The sequence below is a fragment of the Schistocerca cancellata genome, chromosome 11 (genome assembly GCF_023864275.1).
Source record: "Schistocerca cancellata isolate TAMUIC-IGC-003103 chromosome 11, iqSchCanc2.1, whole genome shotgun sequence".
NCBI classification, from domain to species: domain Eukaryota; kingdom Metazoa; phylum Arthropoda; class Insecta; order Orthoptera; family Acrididae; genus Schistocerca; species Schistocerca cancellata.
In genome coordinates this window covers 11,446,048-11,461,705 of record NC_064636.1, presented here as the reverse complement: position 1 = coordinate 11,461,705, position 15,658 = coordinate 11,446,048, and the positions used below count along the sequence as shown (strand labels likewise).

The window sequence follows — 15,658 nt, the reverse complement described above, 5'->3', positions numbered from 1 at the left end:
ATTAAGAAAAATATTTGCTCTCCATGAAATGCCAGATGTAAAATCATCATCTTGTAAAAAGTGGGAGCGTGTGAAATTTAATAAATATATAAATATAACGTGCGCCCACTATTATTTACTGATCTTTTTACAAGATGACGATTTTACACCTGCCATTTCGTGGGGATCGGATATTTTTCTTAATTTGAGCTTGATATGCAAAATGTGTTAATGGAATAAACACAATCACTTAAAATAACATACAAGGCTGAACCAAGGTTGTAATTAAATAAATAACAGTACAGTCCAGTACAGTCAAATAGTGTATCTCGATGAAACTTCCTGGCAGATTAAAACTGTGTGCCCGACCGAGACTCGAACTCGGGACCTTTGCCTTCGCGGGCAAGTGCTCGCGAAGGCAAAGGTCCCGAGTTCGAGTCTCGGTCGGGCACACAGTTTTAATCTGCCAGGAAGTTTCATATCAGCGCACACTCCACTGCAGAGTGAAAATCTCATTCTGGAGTGTATCTCGATGTCTCATCAGTTATCTTCTCCATTCGTCGCTGATTCTTCAGTGACTTTGTTGTTGTTGTTGTTGTCTTCAGTCCTGAGACTGGTTTGATGCACTCTCCACGCTACTCTATCCTGTGCAAGCTTCTTCATCTCCCAGTACCTTCTGAAACCTACATCCTTCTGAATCTGCTTAGTGAATTCATCTCTCTGTCTCTCTCTTAGGTGACATATGAACCGTGAAATCCAGGTTGCTAATATAGATAGTTATTTCTACCGTGAATGATTAATTCAAAGTCTTTTAATTTAAAAGAAGGGATGCTATCTCTTTTTATTGGTGTAATATGAAAGACATATCGCACAGCGACATTTTGCCCATCGAGAGCAACTAACATCACGTTCGAGAAATTTAGCAAATTTAATAGTAATCAGTTTTTCCTCACAGTAAATATTTCGTAGCCACTCTAATCAATTTCCGAGGCACTTTTAATACTAGAAGATTCACTACAGCTGTCAGTACAACACCTAATACTGCCTGTCGTCTGAAGCTTATGGCTTCCGACTTGACACGACGACAGATTACTCCGGGCTGAATACTATAGCGGGCACCTTTGTCAGTGCAAATTACAGTTTGTCAGCACTCGGCTGTTACCGCTGATGTTCGTCAAATCACTCTTATTCAGCATACTATGTTCAAACATTATTGGTTGGTTGGTTGGTTGGTTTGGGGAAGGAGACCAGACAGCGTGGTCATCGGTCTCATCGGATTAGGGAAGGATTGGGAAGGAAGTCGGCCGTGCCCTTTCAGAGGAACCATCCCGGCATTTGCCTGGAGTGATTTAGGGAAATCACGGAAAACCTAAATCAGGATGGCCGGACGCGGGATTGAACCGTCGTCCTCCCGAATGCGAGTCCAGTGTCAAACATTATTATTCCAGCTACTAGAAACACGAAATGGTAGTAAGGCTATGGATTCCAGCAAAGACAGCTTACATTTTCAATGTGATGATCGTTAATTCTGGAGATTTAACTTTATCCAACTTGCCGCCAAAAGAGGACTGTCATTTTAGAAGCACAGATGAGATTAAAAATGTACTGCCGAGAGAGCTAAAAGCTATTTCGAAGATCGCATTCCGAAAATGTTTCTGGAGATACAAAATAGTGCCAGTGTAAGTTTCCGCCATCACAGACGAACGGTCGTAGCAACATACCGTCACAGAAGGACCCGGGTTCGATTCCCCGAACAGACAGATTCTCTCCGGCGGGAGGACTGAATGAGCTACACTCGTGACGTCGACCGAAAACCTGCCGGTCCGAGAGGTGGCGGCTCCGGGAACAGAACGTCGACAGCAGCCGAGAGTGCAGCGTGCCGACCCCTCGCCCCCCTGTACCGCATCCGAGGACAGTACGGCAGTCTGTTGACCATCGCGCAATCTTCGGGGCCCGATCGCGGCTTTCCTCTTTCGTTTCCTTTACTGTCTGCTAGCGTAAGGACATAATGCGAGAGGCAGTCAAACAAAAATCAACACTAGCCACAGTGGGACCGCGGAACGGTAGCCGTCACCACACACACTACATTTGTCGCACCAGAAGATGAGACGATCGGGATTCCCACTTCGTAGAACACGGTCGGCCGCCGACAGATCGGTGCCCGCACCCACTCTCGCACGTCCCCGTCCCACCGAATTTGACGTCCGCCTTCAGGTCGGCAAAGGTGTGAAAATTGTGCTGCAAAGGATCTGGGCTGTACAGAGAAAGTTGCAGTGTTTCCAGACCAAAGTACCCAAGCGGAGCAGCCGCCATCAGATCAGCCGTGTGTGTGTGTGTGTGTGTGTGTGTGTGTGTGGGGGGGGGGGGGGGGGGGGGCGAGTGTTACTGTGCGACAGGACAATTCCGAGTGCGGAGCCACAATCTGTGCACCGGGCTACAAAAACTCGGGAACGGCACCTGACCAAATCGTCCCGTCGCACGATAACTCACGTCTCCACACTGTCGAGTAGACGAAGGCTACACTTGACCGATTCAGCTGGGAAACAGTGCGAGATCGTCTGCACAGCCCAGATCTTTCACTGTGCGATTCTCACATCAGTTTCAGTCAGACGAGGTCATGTAAGAGTGGATGCAGTTGTGGATCTGTTCCCAGCCAACTGCACTATACAGAACACGAATCGATTGTTTCATCTCCCAGTGGGATCTACATCCGAAAACACTTGTGCTAATTAGTTTTGAATTGAACCATTTGTGGCAAGTGTTCAGTTTTCATTTGACTGCCCCTTATATGTAATTATGGCTATTGACTTTGTGGTATAAGGAGGATGTAAATGAAATAATAAAAAAGTACCACTATTTTCTACATATACCTCATACACTCCTGGAAATGGAAAAAAGAACACATTGACACCGGTGTGTCAGACCCACCATACTTGCTCCGGACACTGCGAGAGGGCTGTACAAGCAATGATCACACGCACGGCACAGCGGACACACCAGGAACCGCGGTGTTGGCCGTCGAATGGCACTAGCTGCTCAGCATTTGTGCACCGCCGCCGTCAGTGTCAGCCAGTTTGCCGTGGCATACGGAGCTCCATCGCAGTCTTTAACACTGGTAGCATGCCGCGACAGCGTGGACGTGAACCGTATGTGCAGCTGACGGACTTTGAGCGAGGGCGTATAGTGGGCATGCGGGAGGCCGGGTCGACGTACCGCCGAATTGCTCAACACGTGGGGCGTGAGGTCTCCACAGTACATCGATGTTGTCGCCAGTGGTCGGCGGAAGGTGCACGTGCCCGTCGACCTGGGACCGGACCGCAGCGACGCACGGATGCACGCCAAGACCGTAGGATCCTACGGAGTGCCGTAGGGGACCGCACCGCCACTTCCCAGCAAATTAGGGACACTGTTGCTCCTGGGGTATCGGCGAGGACCATTCGCAACCGTCTCCATGAAGCTGGGCTACGGTCCCGCACACCGTTAGGCCGTCTTCCGCTCACGCCCCAACATCGTGCAGCCCGCCTCCAGTGGTGTCGCGACAGGCGTGAATGGAGGGACGAATGGAGACGTGTCGTCTTCAGCGATGAGAGTCGCTTCTGCCTCGGTGCCAATGATGGTCGTATGCGTGTTTGGCACCGTGCAGGTGAGCGCCACAATCAGGACTGCATACGACCGAGGCACACAGGGCCAACACCCGGCATCATGGTGTGGGGAGCGATCTCCTACACTGGCCGTACACCACTGGTGATCGTCGAGGGGACACTGAATAGTGCACGGTACATCCAAACCGTCATCGAACCCATCGTTCTACCATTCCTAGACCGGCAAGGGAGCTTGCTGTTCCAACAGGACAGTGCACGTCCGCATGTATCCCGTGCCACCCAACGTGCTCTAGAAGGTGTAAGTCAACTACCCTGGCCTGCAAGATCTCCGGATCTGTCCCCCATTGAGCATGTTTGGGACTGGATGAAGCGTCATCTCACGCGGTCTGCACGTCCAGCACGAACGCTGGTCCAACTGAGGCGCCAGGTGGAAATGGCATGGCAAGCCGTTCCACAGGACTACATCCAGCATCTCTACGATCGTCTCCATGGGAGAATAGCAGCCTGCATTGCTGCAAAAGGTGGATGTACACTGTACTAGTGCCGACATTGTGCATGCTCTGTTGCCTGTGTCTATGTGCCTGTGGTTCTGTCAGTGTGATCATGTGATGTATCTGACCCCAGGAATGTGTCAATAAAGTTTCCCCTTCCTGGGACAATGAATTCACGGTGTTCTTATTTCAATTTCCAGGAGTGTATAATATAGTACCACGATTAGTTGAGGTATTCAGTTAAAAACGGTGTCTGGTTAAAAACAAAATAATTTCCACAATGCTTCAAAATATGTCTCCTCGAGTAAAAAGAGTAAGAAACTTTTTATGTCAGTGTGTGGCCAGAAATGCTGAATTTCCAAGGTATTAAAAGTTCGAGTAGTGCGTGCGCACACACACACACACACACACACACACACACACACACACGTGCAGACCTCGACGTGTGTGAAAACCTGTAACTGTTGCGTGCTCGCCTCTGTGGGTCGTTGCCAGTACACCAATCGAGTAATCGCCAGATTGTCGAACTGGAAGTACCAGCCCGAAGTCAATTGAGAACTCGTGCGAACTTTCGACGAGTGTGAAGCGTAACGAATATTTAAAATGAACACCACTGAGGTTAAGTCGTACTTAAAATACTCCGTATTACAGTGTCGACAGTGGCACACGAGCTGCGGGTTCTATTACGATCGTAATATGTGTGTGTGTGTGTGTGTGTGTGTGTGTGTGTGTGTGTGTTGGTCACTAATTACTGAAATGATCGTTCTGGTAATTGTATCGCAATCTGTTTACGGGTCACTGAGCAACGTATCGACTACCTGACTATTCTGTGATTAATATCTGTTTTATTGAAACCGTAAATCGACTCACACTTTAAGCATCGGGAACACTTACTATCCCTTCCGATAATTCTTTGATAATTATTATTAAGTTAATGTCAATAAATCACAGTCAGTGTCAGCCGATCCTTCACGCGACTATAACGTGCGACAGCCTACCGCGTACCTCAAACTTCGCGCCGATATTTCGAAGTCCGCGCGCGAATTGTTTGTAACGAAGTTTGGCCGTGGTTCCCTAGAATATTTTCTAGGAGTATCAGTTCTATGTCCATTCCTAAAAATTACAGAGGACCCGCACTCGATTACGACTCGACCGCGCACTCGAGCAACTCTGAAAGTAACGCCCCTCTCAAAGAGAAAAAATATCACACGTAAAGCACCATTGTGATCTGCTAAGTCAAAACACCTTTATATCCGTTCGTAAACACTCATTACCTATTGATCCCAAAACGTATTGTACATAATTAAATTCTTTACTCCACAAATAACTTATAAAATTTAGAAATTATTTACACGTATACTGCGTCAATCACAACAATAAAATCTCGACTTCACGGGTTACTACCTGTTTTGACTGTGTTGCTCACAAGGTTATCCGACTGTAACGGACATCCCTACAAGATTATTTCTTAAAGATTTTGAAGGCTACACAGACAATTACCCGTCGTGAGAGTAACACTACTGACAACACAGACCCTGGAGTGCACAGACTGATCGTCTTTCCTATAAAGTCGGATACCCGTACCGTAAACAGTTCTCTGCCTACCCTGGTTCAAGTAGCAGAAGTTAAATTATAACCGTCCTGTACTTGTCAGGGTTTCATAATGTTAGGAAAGATGGAGGAGGAGGAAAAGAAAATTTTATACTGCCAACAGGGTCTCGGTACTCTACTCAACAACTGTCGACTTCAGACGTCGATATCTATCAAATCGGTGGTCGTTTTGACGTGACGTGTCAGTACGTTCGTTTGCAAACCCTGTATAATGAAAACTGTGAGCTCATCCACACGACTGCTAAAAGTAATCCGTTTAACTTCGGCTACACGATAAATCGGTCAAATCCGAAGGCCGTAAATTCGACTAAATACCTGGGAATTACAGTTAAGAACAACTGAAACTGGAAAAAACACACAGAAAATGTTGTGGGGGAGGCGTATCGAAGACTGAGTTTTATTGACAACCTGGAGTACTCCTGCACAGTGTGGCATCCTTACCAAATGGGATTAGTAGAGTACATCGAAAGACTTCAAAGAAGGGGAGCACGATTCCTATTACCGAGAACTAGGGGAGAAAGTGTTATCGACACGATACGGGATTTGGGTGGATATCATTAAATCGGAGGCTATTTTTGTTACGGCGGACAGAACCTTCTCACAAAATTTCAATCACCAACTTTCTCCACCGAATGCAAAAATATTTAATCGGTGCCGACGTACGTAGAGAGAAACACTCGACGTAATAAAATAAGGGAAATCGGAGCTCGCACGGAAAGATATACGAGGGCGGTTCAGAAAGTAACCTCCGATTGGTCACAGTGCGGGTTGTGGGGGGAGTAGCGACGCCATCTGTGCGTTCACGCACTCAACAGGTCAGTCGGCATCAAGCCGTGGTCGAGTGAACGTCGTACCTACTAGTTTAGTTTTTGTGGCAGTTTGAAATGTGTGCTGCAATAGAAAACCCCGCCAAATGTGAAGTGCGTGCTGTCATAAGGTTTTTTTACAGCCAAAGGATATTCTGCAGCAGCTATTCATCGTGAGCTTTGTGCCGTGTACGGACCGAGAGTTATGAGTGAAGGACTTGTCCGTGAATGGGTACGTTTATTTAAAAGTGGACGAGAAAACGTTCATGATGAAGAGAGCAGTGGTAGACCGTCATTGGTGACTGACGAACTCGTTCAGACAGTTGATGCAAAAGTTCGTGAAAATCGACGTTTCTCAATGTCGCAGCTGTCTACTGGTTTTCCACAGATTTCTAAGACTCTCTTGTACGAGATAGCGACAGCAAGATTGGGTTACCGTAAGTTCTGTGCACGATGGGTGCCCAAAATTCTTACCGACCACCACAAAACTCAAAGAATGGCCTCTGCATTAGACGTTCTGTCACATTATGAGGACGAAGGAGAACCATTGTTAAACAGAATCGTGACCGGTGACGAAACCTGGATTAAGTACGTGAACCCTGAGACAAAAGAACAATCAAAGATGTGGGCACATTCAAAGTCGCCTACCAAACCGAGAAAAGCCTTGCAAGATTTTTCTGCCAGAAAACTGATGGCAACGGTGTTTTGGGATGCCAAAGGGGTGTTGTTGGTTGAATTCGTGGAACGTGGTACGACCATTAATCAAGACGTGTACTGTGAAACAATAAAAAAGTTATGACGGGCTATACAGAACAAACGCCGTGGTATGCTGACTTCCAGTATCGTTTTTTTGCACGATAACGCCCGTCCTCACTCTGCTCGCAGAACAGCGGCCCTTCTTGAGTCCTTCAAGTGGGACGTTATCAACCGTCCACCTTACAGCCCAGACCTGGCGCCAAGTGCTTATCACCTCTTCATGCATTTGAAGAAATGGCTCGGGTCACAGCGGTTTGATGACGACGAAGAGCTCAAAGATGCGGTCACAGGCTGGCTCCAGGCACAAGCGGGTGATTTTTATGCAGAAGGAATTTCAAAGCTTGTGAAGAGATACGATAAGTGCCTCAATCGCTATGGAGACTATGTAGAAAAATAGTGCAAAGATGTAGTTGTAAGATGTATATATTAAAATATTTTTATTTAACTTGGTGTATTTTTTTAAATCAACCGGAGGTTACTTTCTGAACGGCCCTCGTATAAATGTTCGTTTTTTCCACACACTGTTCCGAGACTGGAAATAATAGAGAAGTATCGCAAAAGTGTTTCGACGATCCCTCTGCCAGGCACTCCAGTGCGATTTGCGTATCCGCAGAGGTGCAGACGTAGCATACGCGTTACACGCGAGATACGCACCGTGCGCAAGTTTCTCTTACCTCCGACTCTGCCGGCACGGGCAGCGGTGGGGGTGGCTCCCTGACGGGGGTAGACGAGCTGGACGAGGAGGCGGAGGCGGAGCTCCGGGCTGACCCGCCCCCGACGCTGTGGTGCCGTTTGAGGGTGCTCGAGTTGCTGCCGCCGTCCACGCCGCCCCCGCCGTCTGGCGTCGACGGCGTCTGGCACGACCGCCGCCTCCGCACCGAACCTGTGAGACGGGCAGTCGAAATTCAGTTTTCTGACTGTGACGAGGTGGCCACTCGACCGGAGCCGAGGGACACGCGGTGCTCAGACAGAGTGGCAGCTACCGAGCTAATCGACAGTCGACGTCCGATTTCTCACCGTCACTGAACACCTGACACTGTCCTCACTCTGGGCTACACGAGTCGCGGTCGGCACTCGGTTGCCGATTACAGGCGACACGGGCGGATTTCAAACAAAAAAGAAAGATTGGGAGAAAAACGAGAACAAATAAAAGAAGTCAACAGGACTACAAATGTTATACGGTACATTTTTAGAAGTACAAGAATAATTGCATTTAAGCTGATTAATTGAATAAAAATAATAATAAAAGTCGTCCGATTAGATTTAAAAATAAAAAAATTTTGCTGCATCTGATGAGATTTGAACTTACAAGCTTCTACTTGTCAAGTTTATACCTTAACCACTTCACTAGGGGAGAATGTTACATTTATAGCTCTGGTGACCCAGTTGTAATGATGAACTGTGGTCTTCAAAAAATTCAGCTTCACACAATGCCGTGTGAAGCTTATCTGATGCGAGCCAATCTCTGTGACTACAATAACTGTACATGTGACAATGAATCGTGTCTTGAGCAGAAGGATCCAGTAGTGTTTGGTCAGTGCTGTGCATGAAACATGTGTACTTCATTAGCTTTCGTGTGTGTGAGAACAAACCGAGACAAGGGACTGGAAGCAAAGTGATCAATTATTGTGGAAGTTCGGCAACAGCAAATGATTTGGGTGAGAGGCTGAGTGCTCAGATTGGAGGAAACCAGCTCTGGTGAGTGAAGTGTCAAGTATCATCTCATTTGAATCTGACTGTAGTGACAACCGTACTGTGTTACGTGTGCCTCTTTTAAGTACGTACCTGTCTTCCATTCTTCCCCCCCCCCCCCCCCCCCCTGCTTCCATTAGTTCTATTATCATGTTTCAAGTTTTTTAGTACAACCACCAGATGGCAAATGAGATGTGACACCATTAGAGTTTTAAATTTTATCTAAGTTATTGTTAAAACAGTGACAGATCAGAAACAGCTGCCAGCCGGTGTGGCCGAGCGGTTCTAGGCGCTCCAGTCCGGAACCGAGCAAGTGCTACGGTCGCAGCTTCGAATCCCGCCTCTGGCACGGGTGTGTGTGATGACCTTATATCTGCGGTGGTTCATTTACAGGGAAGTTTTTCACGATCAATTACTGCAAAACTTAGCATTCGGAAGAAGGTAACAGAGCAGCAATCCAGTTGTGTCACCTCCAATTCTGAGTCTAAGGTGTAACCCCCCAGCAACATTTGTTTGGTACGGAAACCCAATAGTGCACGAATACGAGAAATATTACGTCCGTGCGGCTCGTCACCAGATAAAATCGTGAGTCTCGGTAAGACGATAAAAACTGCCACTCTCGCTCCTATGCGACACTTACGGGAACGGGATACTGTACGCTAACTGGAAATATAAAAATAATGACGTGAAACCCGTCGAGAATTTGTGAAATTAGAACATTGTGCCGGAGCGGGACTCAAACCCGGCACCTCAGCCCCTCGTGGGCGAGTGCTCCGCCGACCGAGCGCGACTTGCGACACGGCCTCACAGTACCTCCTCTCTCCCGTCTTACGTACTTCACACGAGTTCCTCGGCATTCCTTGCAAGACTAGCACTCCTGAAAGAAGGGACACTGCACTGAAATTGGTCAGCTGCAGCTGAGGGGATTTCCAGCCTGCAGGGGCCCGCGACACAGCGCTCGCGAGGCTCCGTCAGCTGTGAAAGGCAAAGATTGCAGGTTCGAGTCCCGGTCCGACATATGGTGTTCGTTCTGGTGCACAGTAAAAACTGGTTATCTGGGAACTTTGGTAAAAATTAAGATGGAAAATTCGTGACTTGCTGTGGTCAGTTAATACAAATTGTCACACAAACATGCTTACCTTTTCTTTTTCTTTTTTTACAATCGTATTGACCAACTAGGATCACGTTGACAACTTCAGTTCCTCTTCTTCCTTTGTTGTTGTTTCCTATTTCTCCAGTATTCCCTCATGTTCTCCCCACGAAGTCTCTTCCTTTCTTCTGTCCACGTTGTTCCCGATTTTTTATTTCTTCTGCTTTGAAAGCTTTCCAAATTTAGTATTTTGTTTTTAAAATGGTTTCTTTCTGCTATTTGTGATTCTTTGACATTGTTTCTTTCAAGATCTTTTCTTACTTCTGTAATCCACGCTACTGTTGATTTCTTCTTCCAGAAATATAGGAGTATTTGTTTTGTTAGTCTATTTCCATCCATTCGGTAGAGATGTCCAAAACAGGTTAATCTTCGTTTGGCCATTACTTCAGATATTTTCTCTATATTTTTGTAGATCTCCTCATTACTTATTTCCAACCATCTGTAGTTTTCATTGCACCCATTATTTTTCTAGTAATCCTTTTTTCCAGTACCTCTAGTTCGTCCATCTTATAGTTCATTGTTAGGCATTCAGATCCGTGTAAACATTCTGGTCGTACCACTGTGGTGTAGTGTTTTAGTTTTGTTTTTCTAGATATACATTTCTTGTTGTAAATATTTTAGGTCAAACCATATGCTCTCCTTCCATTTTGTTAATTCTTACATCTATTGCAGATTTTTCTAGACCATTCTGTTGTATAGTGTCTCCAAGATATTTAAATTTATTTACTCGCTCTATTTTACCTATTTGTGTTTCTATGTATTTTGGTGCTTTTTTATATTTGTCATGAATTTTGTTTTTTCAGCTGAAATTTTGAGACCAGTTCTGTTTGCTAACTTTGGGAATTCAGGGATGACCTTGGATTCCCTACTCTTTACAAACATGGTTACTAATTATTATAATTTGAAAAAAAAAAAATATTATTAAAATTTTTTGTTATAATTACTGCTCAATCTACTTTATCATTATGCTCAGTGAAACTGAGGCAATTTTTAATAAAAGTAAACCGTATTGGCCCAAAAATAAGTCACCACCACATGTAAACCACACCCCTAAATTCAGAGGTGGGGGGAAATAAAAATTAAAGATAAAAAAATTGCACATAAATAAGCTGCACACTGATTGAGAGGAGAAAAATTACCACACATTTATCTGTACATACTTGCAGGGTGCAAGTATTACCACAAACATTTGTCCTAGTATTTGACAGAACACCCTGCAACATCCTCTGTCTTATTAATATCATCGCTATCAGTTCTGGTATTCACTTCGTCACCCTCACTCCTACCACTCTCTTCACTCTCTTCCCACAGTGCATCATCCTCATAGCTGCGCCGCACATTCGACAGGCGGCACCTGTCGAACCCCTCGGAGGTGGACTGACGATTCCGAGGACTGCAGAGCGAGAATCCACTCGCACGTAGCGGTGACCGGTGACTCCTTTAAGGGCACGGTCTACTTCCGGGAGGCAATCTCGATACATTTTTTAGAGGTTGCCCTCAAACGGCACTTTTACAGTCACATCTAGTAGCTCTAGTTGTCAAGTCATTCCTCCAGGTCTTTTGTCCAGCAAGTTTATCTTTTACTTCAGCAGCTAGATGTCCCCCAAAAACATACAAAACTAATATGGCCCTCTTAGCGAGGGCTCCAGACGTGCGATTCCGAATGTCAGACACCGGTTGACCGTCAGTAGCGTCATTATCCGGCCCTTTTCTTCGCAGCCTATCACTGAGCATTTAGTAAATTTTTCTCTGGACACAGTTTTTCTCTTCAGAATGACGTAACGGGGGTAATCTCCTTCCGTCAGCTGTAACAGCTATCGTCACAGTTATCCCCTGCCCCGCCACCCCACCTGTTCCCCTCGAGGAGATACTTTTTGCGCCTTTTACGTCTACTGTCGTATTGCTCGGCACGTTAAAAAATACTTGTGGCTCGTCAGCACCTCCGGTCCGATGAAAAGCGTACGCGTGACACCTTTGCAACCGTGTGACGTAACGCTCGAACTCGATCGGCTTCTCCTCGACATCTGCCGGCTTCCTTCGTGCCAGTGCAGTACTTCGTCCGAGAGCGAGGCCACGTCTCGGCACAAACTGACGACACCGACCGATACTCGCACGAAATTCTCATTGTGGCACGTTCGAGACTTTTGCGACTTCCGAGGCTTTCAGTCGGATAATTTCTCGTCAGATAGGCACCCCATCTTTCCTCTTATCTTGCACGTAGGAAAGAAACTTAGCTTCCAGTTCCAGATACTTGCCACATTACAGTTCCCTTAACAATTTTATCGACGAAACTGTCCCGTTTCATTCTCCTTCTGAAGAGAGACGACATTACACACGTTACGCTCGTCCAGTCCGTACCTTTTTCTGGCCCCTCTTTCGATCACAGTTTCGGCACGGTGCACAATTGTAAATCTGTAGCTCGCACCGTAACTGTGCCGAATTCCTCGGCTCGAAGGTGGTGTTTGCTCTACTCGGTCGTGCGTACTGTCACGAAATGGATTTTCTTAGCAGTATCCAAATGCAACTGAATTATAAACTAACAAAATAATACTGAAAGACCTACACAATGTTAATGTCAATCAAACACTGGTAAAAGTTCGCACTGTCACGTAAAAAAATGCACCGTCACCTATTCGAGATACGGACACTAGTCGCACCGTCGCAAATGAGCTTCACATTTGTACGGCAAATGTTTGTAGGGAGACGAGGCAGCAGGTATAAGCCGCACCCTAACTTTTTGAGGATCAAATTCGGGTAAATAGTGTGCCATATATTCGAGTCGATGCAGTAACTAAATAAGATAGATTGCACGCTCTAAGTGTCCGTATCAAATTTTGTGAGAAACTCAAAAGTAGATAAGGATAATAAAGTTTACAAACGGTAGAAGGTATTACCGACCTGCTCTCTGGACAGTGCCCACGTTGACGTTCACAGAATCCGCCAGGTCGACCGACGGGGAGAAGACGGACGTGGGCGTGGTGGCCGCCGTCGAGGGAGAAGGCGTCGACGGGGTGCAGGCCACTGTCTCGCCCACCTCCTTCAGCTGTCGCGTGATCGACGTCAGCGGCAGCTTCGGGTTCACCGACGGCTTCCGCTTGATCGTGCCCGTCGTCGGGAAGTCGCACTCGAACCTGCGGGCGGAGGCAGGGGGTCAGAACACCGCGGTACCGGCAGGCGGGGATGCCGTGGGGCGTCGGAGTGTCCGACTTGTGATTGCCGAGTATACCTCGGCACAATTCTGTCAATCTGAACGAATTTTGTCGTAATACAGATTTGGTCAATTTTCTTAAAATAATGGAAACAAATTGTTTGCAGTGAATGGATAATTTGCTTAAATGAAGACGATTCATGCATCTCGAGAAAGTTATTTTTTTCTCAGTACTGCTGACGAGGTAACAGTCGATCGTAAGTTTAGAATGCCGATAACTCGGAAATTGGTGGAACTCTAACAAAGGTGATACTGCTAGAAGACTAAAACAGGTAAGCAATTATTCCAGTGCACTCTTTATTTTGCTTAGATTACTTTCTATCTACACATCGATTGCAGTCTTTGATGCAGGGACAAATTTTGGTTACAGATCTGCTGACAGCAAAACTGGGAAGCTAAAGAAGGAGACAGAATTATTCTATATGGGCAGTCTTTGTCTCTGCATAATACAGTGAGAGTCGGCTGCCTGCACTTCAATGGAGTGGGGGGTTAGTGGGAGGGCAGGACGCAGGGAGGGGCGGGGGGGGGGGGGGGGGGGGGGGGGGGGACTGCTTGCACCTAAGATTAAATTTTCCTGCAGATACACATGCACAACATCAGTAATTATTTTCTCTTGTGAAAACATTCCCTTTGAAGTGCCAATGCAACATAACGCACAGCAAAGTTGTCTGCCCTACGTTTATAGCTTTCCGCAACATTTTCCCTCCCTCAGCCCCCTGGAAACAGTCTAATAGTATTGAAACCCAAACATGGCGTATTCACTTATCAATGTTTTCACTCGTCGAGGTCGGTACAGGGTAGTCACCTTTTATCTTTCTCGTGCGAATTTTCCTAACAACTTTCTTATAACAAGGGGACCTCACACACTGGCTCTCTCCAATTTTCTTTGTACTTACAAATTTGGCCGTAAGATTCCGGACGTGAATTTCATAAAGCAGCGCAGCAACACAATTCTAAAAAAGTCAGAGTAAAACTGCCTTCGAAGAGTAGACGTTTGGAGTCCTGCCGTATACGAAATGGCTGAAACTCACTGACGGGACCTGCAGTAGCAGACCGTCGTGTAAACTTTTGTAATTGCGAAGTTGGCATTTCAGGTCTCAGTAGGGGCCACATTTATTACTTTTCTTTCAGTTCTTTATTTATTATCACACTGAAATGCTAAATAACAAACAACGAATGATATTTTTGATAAAAGTAACATTCTTATTTATAATTGCTAACTGCATAACAAGAAATTAAAACTTTGATAAGACACACAAAATGTCTGCAGATTCCATTAATAACATTGAAATGTTTGAACTTAAATGATCTTAACAATCTTCTAATTTTCAAAGTATCCACTTTCCTTTAAAAAAAATCCATAACGGTACTGCTCTAGAAAATTGAAAAGTCTTAGCCCGTAAGGTCCCCTCCGGAAAGTCACTCTACTCGTCCCACACCCCGCCACCACTCCGCTCTCCCCGCTGCCGGACCTACACGCACCCGGCGGCCGCCGTGTTGCCGGACAGCGTGGAGGCGGTGCCGCCGCTGCCGGCCGCACTGCCGCAGCACCCGTCGCTCAGGCAGCCGCTGGAGCTGGAGCCGGTCGAGACGGCGTCCGCCGCCGTGCCCCCGCCCCCGCCGGGCGAGTCCGAGGGCGAGCCCGTGCCCCCGGTCCCGCCGGGCCGCGCGCCGCTGCCCCCGAGCGCGGGCGCGATGGAACTGACGGAGCAGGAGCGCGCCTGCGCCAGCTGGTCCAGGTCGTCCTGCGCCAGCTCGTCCACCAGCGCCCGGTAGTTGTCCATCAGCTGGCGGCCAAACTGAAACAGACACGGCAGTCGTCCGTCAGGTGGCGGCCAAACTGAAACAGACACGGCAGTCGTCCGTCAGGTGGCGGCCAAACTGAAACAGACACGGTAGTCGTCCGTCAGGTGGCGGCCAAACTGAAACAGACACGGTAGTCGTCCATCAGCTGGTGGCCAAACTGAAACAGACACGGCAGTCGTCCGTCAGGTGGCGGCCAAACTGAAACAGACACGGTAGTCGTCCGTCAGGTGGCGGCCAAACTGAAACAGACACGGTAGTCGTCCGTCAGCTGGCGGCCAAACTGAAACAGACACGGTAGTCGTCCGTCAGGTGGCGGCCAAACTGAAACAGACACGGTAGTCGTCCGTCAGCTGGCGGCCAAACTGAAACAGACACGGTAGTCGTCCGTCAGGTGGCGGCCAAACTGAAACAGACACGGCAGTCGCCCTTCAGGCGGCAACCGAACTGAAACAGACACCGTACTTCTCCGTCAGTTGGTGACCGAACTGAAACAAAACACACTAGTTGTCCATCAGCTGGCAGCCAAACAGTTTAACAGACAACAGTTTTCTACTAGC

The 15,658-nt window shown here is 47.1% G+C and overlaps 1 protein-coding gene across 6 annotated transcripts in view; it reads right to left on the bottom strand.

Annotated features, from left to right (window-relative positions):
• Nucleotides 1-15,658, bottom strand: part of LOC126108945 (abnormal cell migration protein 10) — a 532,402-nt gene that overhangs the window by 18,741 nt on the left and 498,003 nt on the right. For all 6 annotated transcript variants that reach the window (XM_049914327.1, XM_049914328.1, XM_049914329.1 and 3 more), the window contains 3 exons: nt 14,778-15,094; nt 12,986-13,218; nt 7,920-8,128 (listed from right to left, as the gene is read on the bottom strand). In XM_049914327.1, coding sequence (XP_049770284.1) covers nt 7,920-8,128; nt 12,986-13,218; nt 14,778-15,094 — 759 coding nt within the window. The remainder of the gene's footprint in view (nt 1-7,919; nt 8,129-12,985; nt 13,219-14,777; nt 15,095-15,658) is intronic.